We start from the raw sequence: 23,431 nt of genomic DNA, 5'->3' as shown, positions 1-23,431 counted from the left end.
CGTAGTTATTCTTAGAAGAAGACTGTCCTCTTTAGTTCTGTCCTGTGTGGCCTGAGCTACTTTTCCCACTTTAACCATCTGTGGAAGGACTGAGTGCTCCTCTACGTGGAGGCTGTGCTCGGACTTGTGCAGTCGTCTTGTTTGTCATTAGATCTTCTGGCCATGAGATGGCCCCATCATGGGTTGACAACATTGTTGTGGGATTGTGGAAGGTTCTGATCTCTACCCGTCTCTGCACACACTGGCCTCACACATTTTGTCTCCTCCTGCTCTGATGGTTCTTTAGAGGCTACAAGAGCTGTAACTTTGCCTCCGCAGAACTGCAGCTAGCCCACAGACTTTTTGCTCACCATGTTTACTGAGTTTTGTTTTGAAGTGGTTGTAATTTTGGGTCAGATCTGTCTGACCTGACCTGACCTAACCTGTCCTCTCTGAATATTCTAACTCCTTAGTTAGAATATTCAGTCAGGACTAACTCCTTAGTCCAACTTAGCACAAGATCCAGCCATTAAACTCTAGTCTATCCATCCCTAACCTGGCTCTAAGGACCAGCTGTAGCTGTTTTTATCTACCACACATTCATCTGCACCATATTTGTGCAGTGTATGGAAGGACTAAGGCTTCTCTTGCTGCCCACATCTTTTCTCCCTGCTTTTTTCCACTTGCTCTCTTTTTTTCATGGCCTCACCTACATTCACAATTCCTTGGAGTTGTGTCTCTGTTTCATCTGCTGGGTAGTGCTGGGTGTGCTTGGTAGTGCACGCTGACCCCCACTGATTCATGCGCTATCCCTGAGCTCCTCACAAACACGCCGGTCCTCTTCGAGACACCTACTCACATCCAGGCTGAGCGTTGGCAGGAAGGAATGAGGATTCGTAACCCCAGACAGAGGATGAAGATGGCTCTGCAGCTGTGGATGCCCCTCCTGGTGCTCAGGATTGTGGTGGTTCAGCCTCTGGTAAGGTACCAGAATATTGTTTCATTTTAAACTGGGATTTCTGCTAAAATAGAATTAGAAACTGTTCCTGTCCTGGATTTAGGCAAAAACATTTACCTCATTTCTACACATACAGTAATGTTTGTAGATGTGTTTTTGTTCAGGTGGAACTGTCTAATAAAATGAGATGGGTCTAAATGTAAACCTGCACCAGCATGAGAGGAAGAGAGAGATTTGGTCATTTTAAGCTCTTTTATTTCTAAAGTTAAGCTGCACAATGATAGAAAATAACCTCACAGAAACTTCAGCTGACACACAAATCCTGTCTTTTAAAATCTGCTACTGTCTTTAAATGTATGAAACAGATATAAGTGTTTCGATCCTGGCCCAGTGGAACCAGTCCCTCTCAACCAGGACTCTATTATTGGATCGGGCTCAGAAAACAGTCCTGCATCTATGTTTCGACTCTTTAGAAGTTGACATGTTTGGATGTGTTTAATATGTCCGATTTAACAGCCAGGAGCTGACCCAGGGTCTGGCTCCAGAAGTCCCACACCGCCCTTTACATGCTGCCTGATTAGTATACTAAAGAAAAGTACACTGTCCAGAATGTTGAAACTTCTTCTCCCTGCCTGGACTGTTGTCCTATCCAGTGTCTGGCTGGATCCGCCAGTAATATCGAAGTCTTTGTGTCGTAGAGGTGGAGCTCCAGCTGTGCTGGCACCATCTTCCCTGACTGCAGCACTGCTGCAACAGAACCTCTGGTCTGGTGGGAAGACCATGACAGCACCAACATCACAGAGGCCTCACCAAGGACCGACAAACCAAGAGGCCCTCAGCCACAGGTGACACAAGTGCGCACACACATGCGCACATACACACACACATGCGCACGCACATACACACACACACTGTCTAGAATCTAGTCATGCAAAAGAATTTGGACTCTCTGGAAAGTGCTCCTGGACCTACAACCCTAAGCCTCCAGATAAAACTGCTAACCTCCGAGCACAGACCTGTTAACCTAGTTAATGAACCTCTGGTGGCCCCTGGAGGGGGGCAATATAAAGGTGCCTCCTGTTTGTGCTCCTGTGGCTGTCTCAGGCAATGCTGTGTGGAGGCTCATGATACTGTGGCTACAGGTGAACAGCTGCCAGGACCATCTCTCTTGATTGGTTTTGTTTTCTTCCAGTTACATTTATAGCAGTTATTGGCTGGTATTTAGGATTAAATTTGTTATCTACCAGTACGTTTTTCTCTTGTACTTTTCATTCTTACTGGTTTGATTTCTTATGGCCACACTTGTTGGTTATATCTCCCCCCCCAGTTGCCAGAGGCCAGTGGTGCTGGGACCTATGCATGGTATCCGCCTGACTCACCTGCCGTGTCTCTGGCAGCTGGTTTCCTTCACTGAGAGGATGGTCGACGTGCTCCAGGTGATTTCAGTTGGTTCCTTTTTCCTCCACAGAAGTTCCTGATTTCAGAAGAATTTTGCTCTGTTTTTAGTGCTTTCATTTCATTTCAGTGTATTTTAAACTCAGTCCCGGTTCTGAGCTCTGGGTCTGAGACCCAGTTCTTACTCTTTTTTGATTCCTAAAGGAATTCTGACATCAGGCTTTTCTGTTTCTGACTTAAATATTTAGTTTCTTTCTTTTTTCCCTTCAGAACTCGTCATAACAACGTGAAACACCTGTTGTGGTCCTCATTATGTAGCACCCATGTGATCCCACATGTTCAACCAGAGAAGAACCAAGCACAACTATCCCATCAAATACCCACAGCATCAGAAATATGCATGCATCACTGAAGGCTGATGTGTTCTGCTGGGTCAGAACTCTTTAGTAGAGGATTACTGTGCGTGTGATTTTGAAACCATTTACGCATGATAATGATTATGGTGGTGGTGATGTTGACGACAATGATGGTAATGATGATGATGATGGTGATGATGATGGTGGGGATGGTGATGGTGGTGATAATGATGGTGATGGTGATGGTGATGGTGGTGATGGTGATGATGGTGGTGGTGATGATGATGGTCTGTAGTCTAGAATAACTTCAGCCTACAGCCACAGAATCAGGTGGAATTATGTCTTTAGAAATTAGTCCATTAAAATTCAGTGTGCAGGAAAAAGTATTTCTCATTGCATAAGTATAAAATAGGAAAAGCTGTAAGTTTCCTTTCTGGAACCTTACAGAAGCTGCAGGCCAGAACTTGTTTAGACATTCGCATCGACCCATGAATTCTTAACCCCTGTTGATCCTGAGTGTGATACTGAACCCAGACGCAGCTCCTGCAGCTGTGTCATATCCAAGTGCAGCAAAGCTCAGTCCTGACTCAGTATGGGTTCTGAGACCAAGGGTCGTTTTTTGACTTTCTTGCTGCTGGTTCAGTCTATTGAAACTTTCAGGTGGTCGATACCAATGTTCCCCAATGTTTCTCCTGCTTTATTCCAGTTGATTATATTACAGTCTTCCTGTCTATTCTGGACAGGTAGTGCATTGACGTCCATCTCCTCAGAAGGACCCTCTTAATGGTGGCCCCTCTGACTAGGCTGGTTGGTTTAGTGTGCTGTTGGCCAATCCAGCTTTTCATTATCTTTTACTGGGAAGTGGCTTGAGCTGTTCAGCTGCTTGGAATCTGAACCTAGAATTGGTGTCCAGAACAACTAACAGTCCTTTTCACCCTTTTCCTTGTTATTCCCATCCATCCAGGCACATCCATGCAGACAGGGCTCCAAGGGACTCTGCGGTCCTGTAACATGTTCACCACATACTTCAGCTAAAGAGATTATTCAGCTGGCTCAGCTCCTTGTCCTTGACCTCCGTGCCAACGTCCGTGCCAAAGTCCCACTCCTGGACCCTTCTACGATGCTGCTCAGAAGGTGTGGCTCTCTTGGTGTGGAGGCCCAGAAACTAGCATTCAAGTTCACAACTGAAAAGATGGTCACTCCAGCACCAGCGAGGCTGAAGCTGCCGTGCACCACTCTAGCTTCCAGCTGTCTAAGGTCCATGAAAGCCCTCTGGTCCCTGCAGCTACACCTACTGGCCTCATTGATGTTGGTCCAATCTACTCTTTCAACCTTATTGCTGACTTTAAACACCCTGTCCAGCCTGCAAAGGTGCCTGCATATCCAAGAGGCTACGCCTTCTCTTCGACCCAACCCCTCTGAATGGGACAATTCCATGGCGGGTGATGGATGATGAAGGTAAACACTACAGCCTTCTGACCCTGACTATGGGTTTGGCCTGTCAGGTTTTGGTCCGCCTGTAATGTTCCACCACCCAGGTTTATGCCTGTGTTGCTGGTTCTTTGATTATCTGCATGTCCAGTAGTCCTTTGCCTCAGTGGCAAAGTACTTACCTGCCAACCAAGACACCTGTGGACACTTCAGCAGCCGTCAGTCAAGGTAGAAGTGGCTCTGCTGCTGTTTCCTGAACTGGACTTCCTGTTTGCTGCTTCCACCTGCTGCACCTGCTGTTGAAAGAGTTGAGTGAATTTGGCTTCGTGACAACGGTTGGTGGCAGTGATGCCACACTTCCCCTCTCACCAGCTCTGACCTGTTTCTGGACCTGAGCAGGCTCCACTTTGTTCTGGTTCACAGAGGAGCTCTCGGTGTTTCACTTCAGTCTCACTTGCGAGGACAGAAGCTGAAGTAGGTCATAATATTATATAGTAGTTGTAAAAGACTCAGAAGGTTTTAGAAGATTTCTCTCCATAGTTTCAAATTGTATCACATTTTTCCAGCAATTTCACTGCACAAAATTACAGAAATTCCTCACATATCGCATCAGGGTTTTTTAACAAATCCTTCCACAAAATGAAACTTTTTTGCCCCCAACAATGACAAAACTTTCTGGGAAGACTAACCAATAGTCAAAGACCAGACTACACATATAAGCTTAAAACAAACATGCTAAGCTAACAATAGCACCACATGAGCCTGGACCTGCCAAATGCTGTTTTCCCTGCCACTGCTGCTTGTTGGGGAGGAGGGTCCAACTCTGGGTTTTTGACAAGCAAATAGAGACTATTTTGATTGTAAGAGACGCTTTACAATAAAAAGCTAAATTGATGTGAAACTGAGCTGTTTATTCATTCACAGAGCTAATTAAAGGTGTTGATGTATTACTTAACACATCAAACATCCATTAAACTGGTTGATCCTTCACTTGTGATGCAGTCCATTTGTTGCGTTTTGTATGGATGGAGACCAGTGCCATTAGGTCTCCAGTCAGACAGGAAACCCGAGAGCTCCCGGTGGTTGATCAACCACTGACTGCTTCTGGACTGAGGGGTTCAAAATAAAATTGTTATGATGATCATTTGGATTTTTATTTTATGCAGCTATTATTCCCACTAAAGCACAATGGTTTCTTTTTAATGGTAATGTATTTTAACATCCTGTCAGAATGGAGAGGGACACATTTCCACCTAAATTAAACATGAACCAAAGGAAGAGGATCTGGCACATGAATTGGTCTGAATTAATTGTGTCCTGTTGTGGTTGCGGAACATTCAGGAGGTCTGAACCAATCAGCTGTGGGTGGCCCCCACCTCCTGGCCCACGAGCTGCCCCCGTCCCACCGAGTCCTGCTGCTCTCGTCCAAGTTGGGCTCCGCTTCTGCAGAGAAAATGTGCTGTTGGTGGCAGGTAAGGAAAGAATAAAGCGCGCCCAGCTGCCGTTTACCCTGTGGATCTGTGTGGCGGTGCTCAGGACGTGTTTTCTGTCTTTTCTATTCGTGCTGCATCTAGACGAAAGGTCGTCGGCTGGAACACTCGTGGACTTGATGCTATTTTTGGACGTTGTGTCAGTGCAACAGCCAAAGCTGCAGAGGTATGAATAGAAATGGTGACTGATGGCCAGATAACCTCATGTCAGCTGAGTCCTTCAGAGAACGGAGCTTAAAAGTTCTTCACTTGCATCTTTCATCATTTTTAACCTGTTTTGATGGACAAACTTTGGCCTGTCTGCCGACAGTGATGCAGTTGCTCGTCCGTATGTGAAAGCTGGTTGCAGAAGCTGCATGGCAAAAAAGAAATTCAGCAATGTGATGCTCTGCTTGGTGTTAGCAACAGTTGCTTTGATGGGCTTCTATATTTATGGTATGGTACATCAAGATGAAAGTCTTCATAGAAGAAACCAGCAATATAAGAGTCTCTCAGCTCAGAGGCTGCACCTGCCAGCTGATGTCCGAATTCCAGGACCAATATAGCCTGTGTGACCACTTCCAGACACACACACACACACACACACACACACACACACACACACACCCTCACTCACTCGCTCACTCACTCACTCACTCACTCACTCACTCACGCACACGCACACACACACACACACACACACACTCGCATACACACAGACACACACACTGACTCACACACACTTACACATACCCACACACACATTCACAATGACACACACACAGACACCACATTCACTCGCATACACACACACTCACTCACTCACAAACACACACTCACTCACTCACTCACACACACACTCACTCACTCACTCACTCACTCACTCACTCACTCACTCACTCACTCACTCACTCACTCACTCACTCACACACACACAGACTCACTCACACACTCACACGCACACACTCACAAACACACACTCACTCACAAACACTCACTCACTCACTCACACACTCACTCACTCACTCACTCACTCACACACTCACACGCACACACTCACTCACAAACACTCACTCACTCACTCACACTCACTCACTCACTCACTCACTCACTCACTCACTCACTCACTCACTCACTCACTCACAGTTATTCCAGGCAGGCTGACTCTGCTTGTTGTCCTGCTCACCCCTCATTTAGTCTAGAGCAGCTACAGAACGTCAAATCAAATCAAATCAAATCAATCTTTATTTATATAGCGTCTTATACAATCAAAATTGTTTCAAGGCGCTTTCCAGAATCCCAGGGCCTGACCCCAGACAAGCAACAGTGGCAAGGAAAAACTCCCCTTTAACAGGAAGAAACCTTGAGCAGGACCAGGCTGATGTAGGGGGACCCTCCTGCTGATGGCCGGCTGGGTAAAGAGAGAGGAGAAGGGGGAGGACAGGTAGAAGATAGGATAGGTAGGAGAGGAGAGGAGAGGGGAGGGGTAGAGGAGAGGAGAAGTAGAGTGAAGGGGAGGTAGAGGAGAGGAGAAGGAGAAGGAGGAGGAGGGGAAAGAAGAGAGGAAGGGAGAGGGAGAGGAAAAGGAGAAGGAGGGGGAGAGGAGAGGAGAGGAGAGGAGAGGAGAGGAGAGGAGAGGAGAGGAGAGGAGAGGAGAGGAGAGGAGAGGAGAGGAGAGGAGAGGAGAGGAGAGGAGAGGCACAGAGCACAGAAACACACACAAAAAATATGATATACAATCACTTCAGCGGGGCCGGAGGTCATTATGCAGCTCTGAGGGCGCCGATACCGGTAAATAAATAGAGGAGGGGAGAAGCAGAAAAACTACACAAGAACTAGTCTGCTTGATGAGGAGAGGAAAGGAGAGGAGAGGATAGGAAACCATGACCCAGTGGAGTGACAGAGGCCTGTCAGGTGATCATGTTTCCGGACCCCGGCAGCCTTGGCCTATAACAGCATAACTAAGATGTGACCTAACGATTAGACGACCCCCTAAGTATGATAATTTGTCTGTCTATGATAGTAACTGGAACTACTGAATTAGTAACAATAAGCTTTTTCAAAGAGGTAGGTTTTAAGTCTGATCTTAAAAGTAGAGATGGAGTCAGCCTCCCGTACCTGGACAGGGAGCTGGTTCCATAGCAGGGGGGCCTGGTAGCTAAATGCTCGGCCCCCCATTCTACTCCTAGAAACTCTGGGAACCACAAGTAGACCAGCATTCTGAGAGCGGAGCGGTCTATTGGGCTGGTAAGGTATCACTAGCTCCTCCAGGTAGGATGGAGCTAGGCCTCTGAGGACCTTGTAGGTCAAAAGAAGGGTTTTAAAAATTATTCTAAATTTAACGGGCAGCCAATGAAGCGACGCCAGTACAGGAGTTATGTGATCTCTTTTGTCAATACCTGTCAGAACTCTGGCTGCAGCATTTTGGATCAACTGGAGGCTTCTTAAAGAGTTGTTTGGACACCCTGATAATAAAGAGTTACAGTAGTCCAGCCTGGAAGTAACAAATGCATGGACTAACTTTTCAGCATCATGCCGCGTCAGCAGCTTCCTGATCTTTGTGATGTTCCTCAAGTGAAAAAAGGCGCTTCTAGAGACTAATTTAATGTGTGAGTTGAAGGAGAGATTTTGATCAAAAGTTACTCCTCGATTCCTCACAGAGAGACTAGATGTTAATGAGATACCATCTAGAGTGATCATGTGATCTAATCTATCCCAGAGAGGTTCAGGACCAAACACCATGACCTCAGTTTTTCCTGGGTTAAGGAGGAGGAAATTTGAAGACATCCAGGACTTTATGTCTTTAAGACAGGTCTGAAGCTTCACTAACTTCTCTGTCTCCTCGGGTTTCATGGATAAATAGAGCTGAGTGTCATCAGCATAACAATGAAAATGTATCCCATGCTGCCGAATAATGTTCCCTAAGGGAAGCATGTACAATGTGAAGAGGATTGGTCCGAGTACAGAACCTTGAGGAACTCCAAGGCTAACCCTACTGTATGAGGAGGGAACACCATGGACATAAGCAAACTGGTATCTATCAGATAAGTATGATCTAAACCAGTCTAGTGCTGTCCCTTTAATCCCAATCACATGTTCCAGTCTATGTAACAGGATGCTGTGATCAACTGTATCAAAAGCAGCACTGAGGTCCAGCAGAACCAGCATAGAGACCAGTCCATGATCTGAAGCTATGAGAAGATCATTAGTGACTTTAAGAAGTGCTGTTTCTGTGCTGTTTTTGAGATAAAAGGAAGGTTGGATATTGGCCTATAATTTGCTAAGACATCAGGATCCAGTGATGGTTTTTTAAGCAACGGCTTAATCACTGCCACCTTGTAGGACCGGGGTACATAACCTGACACTAAAGAACCATTGATCTGGTCCAGGATAGAACTGCCTATCAGTGGTAGAACATCCTTCAACAGGTGTGTTGGGATGGGATCTAAAAGACACGTGGTGGTCTTGGATTTCTGAATTAGCGATGACGCCTCAGAAAAATATATAGGGCTGAAGGAGTTTAAGGGCTCGTTGGAGAACCTGTATGTTCCCACAGTCGGCACATCTGGTGATGGTCCAGTTGTTGGGATAGCCTGGTTAGCTTTCTCTCTGATAGCTAGAACTTTATCAGTGAAGAAGCTCATGAAGTCTTCACCACGAAGGGAAGAAGGGATACGTGGATCTAAAACACTGTGACTCTTAGTTAATTTGGCCACAGTGCTGAAAAGAAACCTAGGGTTGCTCTTATTTTCCTCATTCAAAGAAGAAAAATAAGCTGTTCTAGCCTTGCGAAGGGCCTTTTTGTAACCTAATAGACAGTCTTTCCAGGCTACATGATAGCTGTCTATTTTACAAGAATGCCACGTCACATTTCATCTTAGTGTTTGTGTCTTTGTGATGGCTCCCAGATGTACCTTCAATTTTACCCTGTTGCTTTTTTCTCCTTTAGCTTTGCTTGTTTCGTCTTTAACCAGGAGATGAAACACTTTTTTTATTTTTTTTAAATCCCCACAGGGAAAGTGACCACTTTTGCATGTTGTTAGAACACACATGAGAATACTGAGGGAAGGGCCTCAGAGGGGGTAATCTGCCCTGGACAGGTGCTTGGAGCATTGGGGTGGGGCTCAACTTTATTCAAGGGCACCTCAACTGTGCTCCAAAGTGTCCCAACACCGCTTCTGCTACCAGCCCAGTTCCAATTATTTGGTCCACAACTAGGACTCAGACCAGAGATCCTCTAACCCCCAGCCTGGGCCCCCACAGAAGGAGAACTCTGCTCTAATTGTGTTTTGATGGAGCTGATGTCCAGATGAACTGTCCAACGTGATTTGACTACCTGATGCACCCCAAAGTTATGTGTGTGATTTAGCAACTTAATGATGTTCTGGCCTATCCTCCTCCATTTTGGTTGATGCTTTAGAAGGGCTGAAATAACCCTGTAAAGTAAAATAGATAAAAATTGTTTTTCTCTCCACATCAGATCATCAGGTCCACTTTAATATGAAAAGCTACAGATCACTTACGGACATCTGCAGGATAGCCAATTGTGTGATTCTTTATCTGTACTTTATCTATCTAAGTTTCTACCATGTAGGTCACATAAGACAACATAAGTCTGGTCTAGAGGATCAGCTAACCTTCAGCCAGATCTTTAGTGGTCTCAAAACAATTACAATTATTTCTGATCACCTTTATTAAAGACATGCAAAGAGGCCGTCAGCTTATCTTACAACACCCGCTAGAGCTGAGCACCCCCATAATGGTGATTAGGTTTTCTGAGTTGTGTCTGTAAAGTAGCATCACTGGTCAACATCACAGAACACAGAGCACTCACAACTCCAGCATTACCAACTATGGAGAAGGCCAAGCTGGCATCCAAAATCACCTTTCTACTGACACCAAGAAAGTTGTATGTGTTTCTGTGCTCTGTGCCTCTCCTCTCCTCTCCTCTCCTCTCCTCTCCTCTCCTCTCCTCTCCTCTCCTCTCCTCTCCTCTCCTCTCCTCTCCTCTCCTCTCCATTCTATCCTCTACCTGTCCTCCCCCCTCTCCTCTCTCTCTACCCAGCCCCCCCATCAGCAGGAGGGTCCCCCTACATGAGCCTGGTCCTGTTCAAGGTTTCTTCCTGTTAAAGGGGAGTTTTTCCTTGCCACTGTTGCTTGTCTGGGGTTAGGCCCTGTGATTCTGGAAAGCGCCTTGAAACAATTTTGATTGTATAAGACGCTATATAAATAAAGATTGATTTGATTTGATTTGATTTGATTTGAACACAAAAGCTGTGTTTGATGAGTTCATAAGTTGAGTTGGGAACGGCTGCCTGTCGTTTAGGTGTCTGAAGATCTGAATAAGTTCACTGGTTTCCTAACACCTTCAAATGTAATCTGTGGCTTCCTAGAATTAAAACCTATAAGCTACCTTTCTGGACAAACCACTGGTTGCTGTGACCGGCTAAACCTGTGAATCCAGCCCTTCTTCTTCATCCAAATCATCACATCATCATCATCATCATCATCATCATTATCACCAGCAGTTGAGCCAAACCAGCAACTCTTCACCCTGTAAGAGCATCCCACCGATCGATCGGTCTGTCTGTCTGTCTGTCTGTCTGTCGGTCTGTCGGTCTGTCGGTCTGTCTGTCAGACTGCGTTTTTACCAACTCACCTTATCTTATTTGCAGTCCACCAGTCTGGGAGCATCATCATGGACCTTTCAGAACTGCCCAACTTCAACCCCAGTTCCATTCCACCCAGTGCCTTCAACTACGAGCGTCCAAGACATTTCATTCAATCACAACCTTGCTTTCAAGCCCCCAGCTATGACAGTGTGGTAAAGGACAGCCAAGAGAACCAGAACCAGCAGAATCCAAACAGTCCTCCAAACAGTCTGACCTCAATGGAGAGTCCGATGACAGATCCGTTAGTGGTTCAGACCCAGGCACAGTTTCAGTATCTCAGCCTCAGTCAGAATCAGAGTAACAACGAGGGCCAGGCTAATGGGACCACCAAGTCCTCGCCGTCTTCCTCCAGCTTCTGCTCTTCCATCTCCACTTCATCTGCTGTACCTCCTCTCTCCTCGGCTGCCTCTAAAACCACCTCTTCCCTACGCCCCACATTGCGCTCTTCCTTTACCCTCACTCCTATTTCTCCCTATGCAGCCAGTGTTCCATGTGCTCCACTTTCTTTTAGTGTCTCCAGTGGCCTTGGCAGTGCAACCCTACCAGCAAACCAGGATCCTGTATTAGCTCCCACTGACTACCACAGTTCTGCTGGTCCCTCCCAGTCTGCCTTCTCCCCTTCTATTTCCCCCAACTCCAAATTATGCTCCCAGATCCCCCTCTCCAGCCCACCCACCTCCATCAGGGCGTCGCCTGTCTCTTTGTCTTGCTCCTCTGTCCCACAGTCCAGCAGTCAGAAGCAAATTCCTCCAACAGTGATCTCCCTTCCTACCACCTACCAAGGGACACCACACATGTGAGTCTGACATGACAAACTGAATGTCCAAATTCTAGGAATTTTGTGTAGTTATTCTGAAGTAATAAACCTGGAAGCAAGATGAGACCCCTAGGGCCCACCTGAAGTACAAGGGAAAGGGATGGATTTAAATGCCTTAAGTTGGATGAACCTAGCACAGCAAATGTAGAGCAGTTTCCATGTCGAGCATAAGATCTTGCCCCAAGTGGAAGAATCTCTGTACCTTGAGATCTTGTTTATGAGTGAGGGAATATGGAGCAAGAGATCAACAAAGGGATTGGTGGAGTACCAACAGACTTTTCATAGGTCTGCTGTGGTGAAGAAGGAGCTGAGCCAATAGGCAAAGCTCTCGATTTGCCAGTCGATCACCGTTCTGACCTGCACCCATGGTCACGAGCCACGAGTTGTGACTGAAAGAACACCATTATGGACATAAACAGCTGAAATGCATTCGAGAGAGGATGAAAAGCTTGGACAACCAGAAGGTGCTCAGATTAGATCTATCACTCCTCCGCATTGTGAGAAACTAGATTAGGGTGGCTATGGGATCTGATCAGATGCCTCTTGGAAGACAAGGGCAAATAAGTCAAAGTTTCACTTATAAATGGGGTTTAGCCCACACAATAGTCATGTGGTATTGTTGGTATGACAAAAATTCTGCGTTGAATTGGGCTACCCTCATTCCAGATGAAACCTTAGCCTTAGGAACAGCTCACAGAGGGCCAGTTTTCAGCAGTGTGGGAACTGCTTTGTCTAATTAGGTTGAATCAACAGAGGAGGAAGACACTTGCAGAGGTGTAAGCCACACTCAGAGCTCAGTCTCTTCTAGATGGTGTAAATACAGACAAAACTCGAGTAGAAAATAGTAAAATCAATTTGTAAAATGTGAAATAGTTGAATTCCACTGCATAAAGTCCAGCCTGAACATGTATGCTGATGAGGAAATATCAAATTGCTACTTTCCCTGACAACAGTCATGTCATAAACCCCTCTGTGCTCCCTTTTATCTACCTCGCTATCGCGCAGTCTGCCAAAGCCCACGCTGAAGAAGCCTGTAACTCCTCGACCTTCATCCTCTCGCTCCACTGACGAAGACATCCAAGGGTCCAAAGATGCCCTAATCCAGGATCTAGAGAAGAAACTGCGCACCAAAGAGGCCAGGAGGAGGATCAGCCAGGTGTGTTTCCTGTCAACACATATAAAGTTGATGATGATGATGGTGATGATGGTGATAATGATGATGATGGTGTTGATGAAGGTGTCTCTTCCAACAGAAATTGTCATATGAGGAAAGAATGGCTCGTCGGTTGCTGGGTCCTGAGGGACCCATCAGCATGTTTGACCAGGGCGGTGTGTTTGAACCCCAGCCTGTCCAGGTATGAAGCATCATCATCATCATCTTCATCTTCATCTTCATCTTCATCATCATCACCCTTAAAAAATACTGATCTGAATCATTATTAATGTGATGTCATATGTTTTGCAGCCAGTTTCGCCCGAAGGAAGATACACAGGTGGCCTCTGGTAAAAACACTTGATGTATTCAGTTTAAGAAGCTTCATTTGACCCTTTTGCCTCTTATATTGTCTTTCAATAGTCTTTAACCTGAACCCCTCTAAGGTCAAAGTTGACCATATCAATCACAGAACATAACAGCACTGTATTGTACCAAAAAGGCCAATATTTCCTGCTTTCTACTTGTAATAATGTTGTTGTTTTGTGCAGTTTTTTAAAAAGCAGCTGAAGTGTGCTGAGACAATCATCAGCTTTAAATCCAAATGTGCATATCTGATCTAATGGAGTAGAGGGTTACTCTGATAGGAGAAGCTCTATCAGAGGCACAGATGACAACATGACAACATCGGGTTTAAACTGTACACTGCCAAGATTGAAAGCGAACCAAGACTAAATACTGGCCTGCAGGGGAAGACGCCACACGCAGTCTGACGAGCGGGGTGACGAGGAGGCCGCCATCCAGGAGAAGTGCTACGCGCCTCGTTTCCTGCAGATCCCCGCAGACCTCAGCGTGGAGGAGGGACGCTTCTGTCGGATCGACTTTAAAGTGAATCACACAACATTCCTATGAGCTTTTCATGCTCAGCGGTCCCTGAAGTAACCACCTCCTCTACCCACTGCAGGTAGGAGGTCTGCCAATGCCTGATGTGACCTGGTACCTGGATGGCAAAGCTGTTCGTCCAGATGACTTCCACAAGATGTTGGTGTGTGAAAAAGGGATGCACTCTTTGATCCTTGAGATCACCACCATGCGTGATGCTGGCGTGTACGAGTGTGTGGCCAGAAACAGAGCGGGGGAGAGTCGGTTTACCATGAGGCTGAATGTCATAGGTAACGCTGGTGGCCTGCTCCAAACAGTTCCATGAAGGTAAAGAGCAACCAGATATGAGTAAGGATGTCCCTCCCATCTCTGTGTGCAGCCCAGGAAGTCCTCCAGCCTCCCACGTTTGTCCAGAAACTGTTGAACTCCAGAGCTCTAGAGGGTGATACCGTGAGCCTAGAATGCAAGATATACGCTTCTCCAACCCCACAGGTCTTCTGGAAAAAAGATAAAGAAATGCTGCATATTGACCCCAGCAGGATGAGGTTGGTGTAAACCTCGATATCCTCCTTCACTGAGCTCCAGGTGTCAGCAAGGCCAGCACAATCCAGTCAGCCTGACTCTGGAGAGCCTTCAGTGGTGAACTATACATTCTAACACTGGCTAAGTCTAACACCGAAGTCCCTGTCACCGTAATACATGTTGTTTCAGAGGACCAGCCTCCAAAATCAGATATTAAGATCTTGAAAAAATCAGTTGATCATTTATGATCAACTGACATGGAGACTTTTGAATCAGTACATATTAGGATGTTTGTGATGTGTTAATCAGAGGACTTGAATCTCAGTGTCGTCTTCAGTCTATACCAGGACGGTTCCGGCCGACATCGTCTGCTGATCGAGTGGGTGAGGAAATCAGATGCTGGCTGGTACACGCTCTCTGCCATCAACGTGGCAGGAATGTCTTCGTGCAATGCCAGACTGGACATTGGCAGTAAGACTCCCACTCTAGTGTTGCATGTCTGCTATTTGCTGCATGACATCACTGCTGTGGCTAAAAGTGGATCAGCACATGAGCGGCCTGCAGGCAGGACCACACTGAACAAAGGCTGCACCCTTCCAGCTGCAGCCCTCATCACCCTCATCTAAACAACTGACACTCTCTTTCACTTTACCATCAGTATTGCAGAAACCTTGGGACTGGGATAAATGGCTGATGTAATGTGTTCAGCCTCAGCACCAAACCAAGTAATAGTTCATTAGCTGTAACCAGGAGCGACCAGGGCAAGCTCATTGTGTAACCAGGCCCTGCTGCTGGGTGCAGAGGTTATTTTCAGAGCCTGGCCATTAAAGGAATGTTCAAAATCGGCAGATAAATGTAGAGAGGACCGCTGCTCCTCCTGTTAATACTGCAACTAAAACCCTTCAACCTTCAGCGTATCATTACACAGTAAAGCTACGATATTCTTTCACCTCTAACTTGTTGATAAATGTAGGGAGATTTGCTGTCAGGGCTTCACATCCCAGGACTCTGCTGTCTTTCAGCTGCCACAACTCTGCCCATCAAGCCTGTCGCTCCTGCGTCCAAGTTGCTGAAGCTGCCCTCAGGGAGCCGTGCACAGGTTGCCAGCGTAGAAAGTTTCCCCCGCCGCCCTGCCCTCCCGTACGAGAGTGAGGAGCTGTAGGAGCTGCATCAGGACCCGTCTTGTAGGAGTGTTGAGTGTCCTGTCCCTCCCAGGCTTTAATGAACCTATCGGCTTTAGTCTCTATCAATGGAAAACCCACATTGTGTATCTGCTGCTGGTTCCACCCTTTTGCCAACATAAATGTAAAAGTTCTTGGATCTGCTGTGTTGGGATGAGTGATTTCTTCTACGTAGACTTCGTGGCTGCTCCCAGGGTTGTTGACTGGACACCAAAGAAAGATGACTGACGAGCATCTTCTTCCAGTCTGCTGCCTTTAAACCTTTATATATTTAGCCATTATCTTAGTTGTGTTTGCTTCGGTCTGCAGTGCAGATTTTGTTTTATTCTTTTGAGAGTGACAATGTCAGGGTCTGCTTGCAGCCTTTATCTGAAGCCTTCGATGTATTTGAGTGGGGGTCCTTTCAGATTTGTGTTGACTATAAAGGCTTTGAGTTGGTGCTGACCCAGTGGTTAGTGGAAGAGGAGCTGTGACTCAGTTCTGCTGAAGCAGTTTGTGTCAAATCTTCGATGTATCCCTGAACAAAATAAACCATCTGCACATCTCCTCTTCTTACAGCGTCTTAATGAACTACCAAAAAAAACCCACACTGCTCACATGTCTTTCTGCTCATTCTTTATATGAAAAACAAAGGAACATGGTCACATAATCACAAGTGTATTCCTACAGGAAATAATCAAAACAAGGATGCTAAAATCTGTGAAACACGCAGGAAACTAATGTCCAGTCTTCACATCTGCAGCCCTCCAAACAGGGTGAGGACTTTACCATGACAACATGAAGGACACTGTGGCTCTCAGCATCAGCTGCACTGTTCAGGATGTGACATCACAAGACATTTGCTTCTGGTAGCACCTGCACAATACTGACACAAAGCAGTCTCCTTCCAATCCCACGCCTTTGGGCTCAAATTTCAACATCACTCTCTTTGTCATTGTCATGGTCACCATCATAGAACTCATTGGCAGCCTCCGGCCTGCGGAACACATGCAGATAGGTTATTACTTTAGTGCTATTCTACTGTCGCGTATGACATCCCAGTGCACCCTAATTTATAATGTTTGATTTTATTAGCTCATCCTATGTTTATTCTTATTTAATAACATTCTCATCTGATCAGCTATTCATCAGAGAACCAACATGCAGGACATCCAGTGAGCTAAAGCAACTGTTGGATCTCAATTAAAGTTGATGCAGGTTTTGGCTGGACATTAACGTCCAACATGAACTATGGACATACTAAACTAAAGTAACACAAAGGCAAAGACAGCAGGAAGACTCTGTGACTGAGCTAGCAGCCCTCTGGCTGAGCTTGAGATGACTTGCTGACCTTGTGTAGTTCTCTTCTGCGCCCCTCTCATCTGGGTCAGGCTCGTCGTTGCGTTCGTAGTTGAGCATGTCTGAGGGGACATCGTGGATCTGCACACTTGGGGCATGGTTCAGCATCTTCAGATTCTCAAAAACTGTCTGGCGGATCTGCTCCAGGTACTGCAGAGTGATAGTTTCAGTACACACAGCATCTTTACACCCATGTATGAGCCAGAATGAGTTCTGAAACCTGTCTGGAGTTCTGGTTCTCAATCCTGGTGCTGACGTCAGGATGCAGCGTGAAGTCTGGAGCAAAATACTCAAAATACTCTGCAGAAAGCAGAGAATGAGCCTGGTGATTGTAGAGAGAGCAGATTTAACCAGGATCACATGTGAACCTGTGCACAACTCACCGCTGTACGGCAGCTCGTCGCTGATGGACTCCTCTAGAAGCAGGGATGTTTCAAATGTCCTGAAGCACAAAGAAAAAACAGGTCAGCCTACAGAATCCCCGCTGCCATTCCAGCCTGATGGTCTGTGCCACTCACCAGCAGCGAGCAACGTTCCTGACGGTGTATCCTCCCCCTCCCAGGACCAGCAGAGGAATTTTAAAACTCTTCACAAACTCCACACACTCACTGAAACACAGTGTATCAAGAGAGACAGCATGACAGAAATGACCTGTGCAATAATGAGGATATTATCATGATTTCCTGATGCTGGTTATATTTAAAATCAGAACAAGTATCAGCTGTAGTCCTTGTGTGAATAGGATATTGTGCGGTGTGATGGTCTGCAGCACGTAAACGTGCAATAAAAGTGCAACGTCACTAGAATGCTTGCTACATAATAAAGACCATGGCAGCAGTGTGCAGGGGAAGAGCCCATCAGAGGGGCCCTTCTCTTCTGTTGATACTAAAGCACTTGATGCTCATGCTGCGGGGCCAAATAACCTCTTCAGAGCTGCAAATAACAATCATTTCACAATCTAATGGTGTTGGTTTTCTATTAGTTGTAGATTAATGGTCAGGTGACCAGAAAAGAAAGGTCCTACAGTGGGAGGGAGGACCCTGCAAACAGTGGTGATAAATCAGATGGATCAGCAGCTGTTAATATCTAATAGCTTGCAGCACTGCAGAATAACCCAACAATTTACTGTTGGCAACATAATTGAACAGAACCATGTGCTGATAATCCTGACGCTAATGTTGGGACAGAAAGGAAACGTCACTATCACCTGAGCTGGCCATTCACGTTTGACTAATCAAGCTGCCTTAAACCTTTTATATCCACAGCCAGATAAAGAAGAGGGGTCAAAACGTGTCTTATGCTCCTGCCACCAGCACATTAGATCACAATTGGAGTCTTTTTACTTGGAGACACAGAAGATGTTGGGAAGGGCTGCAGTTTGTGCTACAGACGCTCACGTTGAAACACAAACATAGTCAGGAAGTCTTTTCTGTTTGACAGACATTTTCATTTAGGCCCTTTAGTCACTTTAACTACCTGAAAACCCCCAGGGTTCATTATGCGAGCCCTGAAACAGAGCACCCAAAAGCTGATGGCTTCATTACAAGGTTGCCGTAGCTTGGCCAGCTACATCTCACTACTTTAACCTATCAGAAAGCTGACAGTTTAATCTAGTTCTAAGCCAGTGAGACAATGAAGGCAGTTGAGAAGCTGCCTGACTGTCCCTGAGTGGGGCTAAATGGACGCTTCCGTGACTGACCCATGTCCTCGGATGCTGAGGTTGAAGCAGCCCAGTCGGTCACAGCCCAGAGAGTCAGCTCCACACTGTGAGGAGAGCACAACGATGACACCTGAGGTCAGACGCCATCACAGCACCACACAACAGAGCAGCTGCTCCGCCTTCACTGACCTGCAGGACGATGCAGGTGGGCTGGTAGAAGTCCACCACCTGTTTGATGACTGGCTGAAAGAGCTGCCGGTAACCTGAGCACAGAAACACGTTTTTACATTCAGTTGCATTACATGAACAGCAGGGATGACATTCTGGGATGTGGGGAGAAACTCACTCTGGTCGTCGATGCCATCCCTCAGAGGAACATTCAGACAGTAATACCTGCCGCTCTCTGCTCCCACCTCATACATGTCACCTAAACACAGTGAACACTTAGCAAACCTTGTCTGCTCCAGACGTAAGGACCATGAAGGTGGTGTTGCACGTAGGATTATGGAAGCTTCTCTGTTGCCTCCAACACTAAATCTTAGGCTTTAGCGGTTGTCGTGCTTTTCCCCCTGCCTTTAACTGGCTGCCACATGGCACAGAGCCCCTTCAGCCCCAGAGGCAGTTGATTGTGCTTCAACGTGCAGTGGAAGTGTGTGTGTGTGTATAGTGAAAGGGACATGCTCAGCTGCACATACCAGTGCCTGGAAAAAAGTAGTTTCCATATTTGTGGAAGGACACGGTCATGACACGGTCAGTCAGGTAAAAGGCTTCCTGTACACCGTCACCGTGATGAATGTCGATGTCAATGTAGAGGACTCTGGGGTGGTATCTGAAAACCAGGTCCCATTAAAAACACAAACCCACAAGCAAAACTCAGGATGTGCTGGTCTTACTTTAGCAGCTCTAGTATGCTAATGACGATGTCATTCACGTAACAGAAGCCAGACGCCTGCAGACACAAACACCATTGACTTTTTGAAACATCACAATTGCAAGTGCGTGTCGCCCTGCGGCGGAAAGAGGGTCTCACCTCAAACTTCTTAGCATGATGCAGACCTCCAGCCCAGTTGATGGCGATGTCACAAATCTGGAGAGACACCAAAACCTGAACTTTATGTAAACTCCTGAGCCATCCCATGGTGGCGGTCTGAGGCCCCTTGTCTATACAGTAGCTGTGTTGGACAGTCACTTATGGTGAACTGTAACCAGGTGGCCACTAACGGTGATCCACACTGATTATATATTATGACCTGTCATCTTCTGAAAATGTGGCACACAGCAAAGTGTCTCGTTTACAATGACATCATTACTTCATAGTTCCATTCTTATACACACTCTTGTAAAAATGCACATATTTTACATTTCCACAGTATAATAAGCTGTTTTCTGCCAATCATTCTACTGCGCATGCGCACCATTAGGCTCACACATCATTTTCTTGCTCATAACGGCAGCTGAACGGTAGAGGAAATGAGAGTAGTACTCATGCATTAGTGCTACCTTGTGGTTGAGCTGTGTGGCTCCCTGTAAGGATGCACCTGTATATCTGGAGCAGAATTCAAACAGCCCAGGAAACACTGGACTGAAACAAACAAACAAACAAACAAACAAACAAACAAACAAACACACACACACACTGTTTTTCAGAATCACAGTAGTCAGTGTGGTTAGGATTTATACTCCAATATATAACTATGGTACTAATTCATTCATTAACTTGATGGCATGTAAAATATAGCAACTAACTGGATTTTTAACTTTAAAGCTGGAAGTTCCTGTTCTATATGCTGCTACAGATCCATCCATCCATTAACAGATAGCATCAAAAGAAAGACTGAAGTTGATGCCACGGTGAGTGCTCAGGGCAAAGCCCATAAAGAGGAAGAGTTTGTGTGGCCAAACCTTCACCAGCTGCTGCTGGTTACGTGTTGCTGGGATAGAAGAGCTCAAAGATGAAAAAGTGTTTGACCAACAAGTGGACGAAGACCTGCTTCAGTCAATAAAATGAATAAGCTCCCATATTTGTACACATCAGAGATAGTTGTAACTGATGTGGAACAACAACCTACCTAAAGTCCAGCACACAAGCATCGTAACTGTCCCAGATATGAATGTCACATGTCTACAACACTTGAACTCACCAGTCATCCCCAACATTGAACGTGTTCAGGCTCTTGGTGAAGCCCTGCATGTTGTTTGGGCTGACCTTCTGCAAGAAGTCAATGTAGTCCTCTGAGTGGAAGCGACACATGTCATGTTGTGAAGCTTTATATGGCTTAAACACCTACGAGAGAAGAAAAACAACCAGTGATTCAGCAGAATATAATAATTAGCTCATATTTAGTCATCTAGAAATCATGATGAGTATGAAAGGTCCAACCTCACCATCATTTTCTTGTAGAGTCCATAGTGTAACACCAGACTGTGGGTCAGAGACAGGCGGTGAGGCTTCATGGGATGTCCAGCACCTGAAGCAAGAAACAGAACCATAACTACCCGTCCTATGAGCCGTAACAGATCAATATTGAACTCTGTCCTCACATTACACAAGGCTTTTTATTCAGATTAAGCTACTGAATGGATCATAAAAACTGCTTGTTTTTGCGGAATTTTCTCATTTATTATATATATTACTATGGGGTCATAAACAATAACTTATAACTATTTCATGTTCTGGTGGTGTGAGCAGCTATTCAGTCCTCCCTGATGACTGACTCAAACTGACCATGGAGCAGATCAATGGTGAAAATAACCATAGTTAAGTAGCTCGTATGTATCCTGTGAGGTTCTGGAGGACTGGGTCTGGACACCTCAAGGTATCACCATGAGGTGTGAGGACATGGGAACAGAGAAACACGGTGCGGGATTCCTGGATTTGTTAGGGTACAAATGGATCTGTGCAGATCTATACAATTTCACATAACCACAAAATTTACTGTCATATTAGGACTACTTAAACTTTAGACTGAGCACTGACCGGCTGCCCCAAACACGGTATGTGTTTCTCCTGTGTTCATGAATATGGTTTGTGAAATAAGCACAGTGTAGAAACTAATTTCCCCTATGGGATTAATAAAGACCGCTACCCTTTTTGTTTTGTTTACAACGCTAAGCTAATCAGAGCTCTCAAGTCCAATCAGTTGTACTGAAAGGGGAATCATTATTTGAAACGTTATTTTAACGTTTGTTAGCAAAGAGTCAAGAGATTGCCTCTGGCCAAAAACACCCATTTATAATTGCATCAAAAAACGAATAAAATCGCGCTAATTTGAAGTAAAGTTGTTAGCAAGTAATACATTGATGCACTGCCTGGTAGCGACAAAAGCTAAACTCACCGTAGTGAAAGTTCCCTACGTCTGGATCGTAAAAATAAGATGTTCTATTGGTCATGATTAAAAAAATATTTTAGCCCTTCTTAGAAAAAATTCGCATGGAAAAATAAAACCCTAACCCGCATCTTCATCTGTAAGAAAATATGCCGCTACGAGTACAAGATGTGCCGGAAGTGACGTCACCCAATATTTTTTCTTCTACTACTACTATTATTTCCTTCTTCTTCTTTTAGTTCTAAGGGCGGTTGGCATCCATATTGTTGCATTACTGCCACTTTCTGGTCGTCTATCTCATTTAACTCTCCTCACATCCTTTTCCCCAGTACAGTACCGGTCAGAAATTTAAAAACCTCCTTCCTTCCGCCTGACCTCTCTATACTTCTCAAAATGCCCTTCTTGTCCCCATCCACCATTCCCTGTGTCATCAGTCAATCCATCAAACTTTTGTCCTCCTTCTTCGTGCCTAAATTAATGACGATCACCATGCATAGCGCCACCTCCTGAGAGGGAGTGGGGTGACTTGAGGTTAAGGTCTCACAAAAAGAGCAAATCAAACACAATTTAGAACGGAAAAGAAAGGAAACATTTAAAAAAAATGATAGATAGATAGATAGATAGATAGATAGATAGATAGATAGATAGATAGATAGATAGATAGATAGATAGATAGATAGATAGATAGATAGATAGATAGATAGATAGATAGATAGATAGATAGATAGATAGATAGATAGATAGATAGATAGATAGATAGATAGATAGATAGATGCACTGTATTGACCTCTATATCCAATCATTCATTTATTGTTTTTTTTTTTTCTTTGAACAGGCTAATATTGTCGTGTAAGTGGTGATTCTGTTTTCTAGGTGTGTGTTTGACGGTCTTCTGCGTGCATCAGCTCGTCAGATACACGCACCGTCAATGTGAACGTTGACAACAGCTACGGAGGAGCCACAATCCTTGATTCCTCCTCCTCCTCCTTCTCTCCTCCCTTTCTCTGCCTGTCCATCAGCCATCCACTCCTCCTTCTGTCCGTGAGCACCACCCACCGCGCACCGCTCTTTTCGGGAAAATGACCAACGAATTCCCCGACGGAAAACGCTGGAAGCGAGCAGAGCACGACGTGACCATCCTGGCTCCTGGAGATGTCCACAAAGTCGCTCGGAGCAGATCCAACAGCGGCGGCGGCGGCGGCGGCGGCAGCAACGCCCGGGCCTCCCAGGAGCTCAGCATCCAGACGCGCATCTTTAAGATCATCGTCATTGGGGACTCCAACGTAGGGAAG

At 45.6% G+C, this 23,431-nt stretch overlaps 3 protein-coding genes across 7 annotated transcripts in view; 2 read left to right on the top strand and 1 right to left on the bottom strand.

Moving 5' to 3' along the window:
- Nucleotides 1-687: 687 nt before the first annotated feature.
- LOC105418505 (myotilin-like) lies at nt 688-16,364 on the top strand. 4 transcript variants are annotated; one of them, XM_029847297.1, is made up of 16 exons: nt 688-958; nt 1,636-1,782; nt 2,265-2,373; nt 3,653-4,146; nt 5,461-5,591; nt 5,694-5,775; nt 10,982-11,144; nt 11,264-12,056; nt 13,083-13,233; nt 13,331-13,432; nt 13,543-13,580; nt 13,980-14,118; nt 14,195-14,402; nt 14,492-14,657; nt 14,972-15,105; nt 15,639-16,364. In XM_029847297.1, the coding sequence occupies exons 8-16, from the start codon at nt 11,287-11,289 to the stop codon at nt 15,794-15,796; spliced, it is 1,866 nt and encodes a 621-aa protein (XP_029703157.1). In that variant the 5' UTR covers nt 688-958; nt 1,636-1,782; nt 2,265-2,373; nt 3,653-4,146; nt 5,461-5,591; nt 5,694-5,775; nt 10,982-11,144; nt 11,264-11,286; the 3' UTR covers nt 15,797-16,364. The 4 variants fall into 4 exon arrangements, with proteins under 4 accessions (XP_029703157.1, XP_029703160.1, XP_029703158.1 ...); XM_029847300.1 differs by lacking the exons at nt 688-958; nt 1,636-1,782; nt 2,265-2,373; nt 3,653-4,146 and having other exon boundaries at nt 5,455-5,591; nt 15,657-16,364; XM_029847298.1 differs by lacking the exons at nt 688-958; nt 1,636-1,782; nt 2,265-2,373; nt 3,653-4,146; nt 10,982-11,144 and having other exon boundaries at nt 5,455-5,591.
- Nucleotides 16,365-16,417: 53 nt separating this feature from the next.
- On the bottom strand, nt 16,418-22,590 carry hdac3 (histone deacetylase 3). The gene is made up of 15 exons (XM_029847310.1): nt 22,149-22,590; nt 21,199-21,281; nt 20,955-21,097; nt 20,314-20,395; nt 19,844-19,900; nt 19,707-19,762; nt 19,509-19,642; nt 19,160-19,240; nt 19,003-19,076; nt 18,853-18,917; nt 17,672-17,761; nt 17,537-17,595; nt 17,374-17,453; nt 17,146-17,303; nt 16,418-16,791 (listed from the first exon to the last, which is right to left on the bottom strand). The coding sequence occupies exons 1-15, from the start codon at nt 22,201-22,203 to the stop codon at nt 16,722-16,724; spliced, it is 1,287 nt and encodes a 428-aa protein (XP_029703170.1). The 5' UTR covers nt 22,204-22,590; the 3' UTR covers nt 16,418-16,721.
- A 508-nt stretch (nt 22,591-23,098) lies between these two features.
- The window catches only part of rab33a (RAB33A, member RAS oncogene family), a 2,953-nt gene continuing 2,620 nt past the window's right edge, over nt 23,099-23,431 (top strand). The window contains exon 1 of one of the 2 annotated variants that reach the window (XR_003890803.1): nt 23,099-23,431. This exon is cut by the window's right edge and continues 111 nt beyond it. Coding sequence is in view for 1 of the 2 variants with exons in the window: in XM_003977048.3 (XP_003977097.2) it covers nt 23,219-23,431 (213 nt within the window). In the remaining variant the exon portion in view is untranslated. The other variant, XM_003977048.3, reaches the window with a different exon arrangement.

This window comes from Takifugu rubripes, chromosome 14 (genome assembly GCF_901000725.2).
Source record: "Takifugu rubripes chromosome 14, fTakRub1.2, whole genome shotgun sequence".
Taxonomy (NCBI): domain Eukaryota; kingdom Metazoa; phylum Chordata; class Actinopteri; order Tetraodontiformes; family Tetraodontidae; genus Takifugu; species Takifugu rubripes.
Note: the sequence above shows the minus strand (reverse complement) of the source record. Positions and strands in the feature narration are given on the sequence as shown.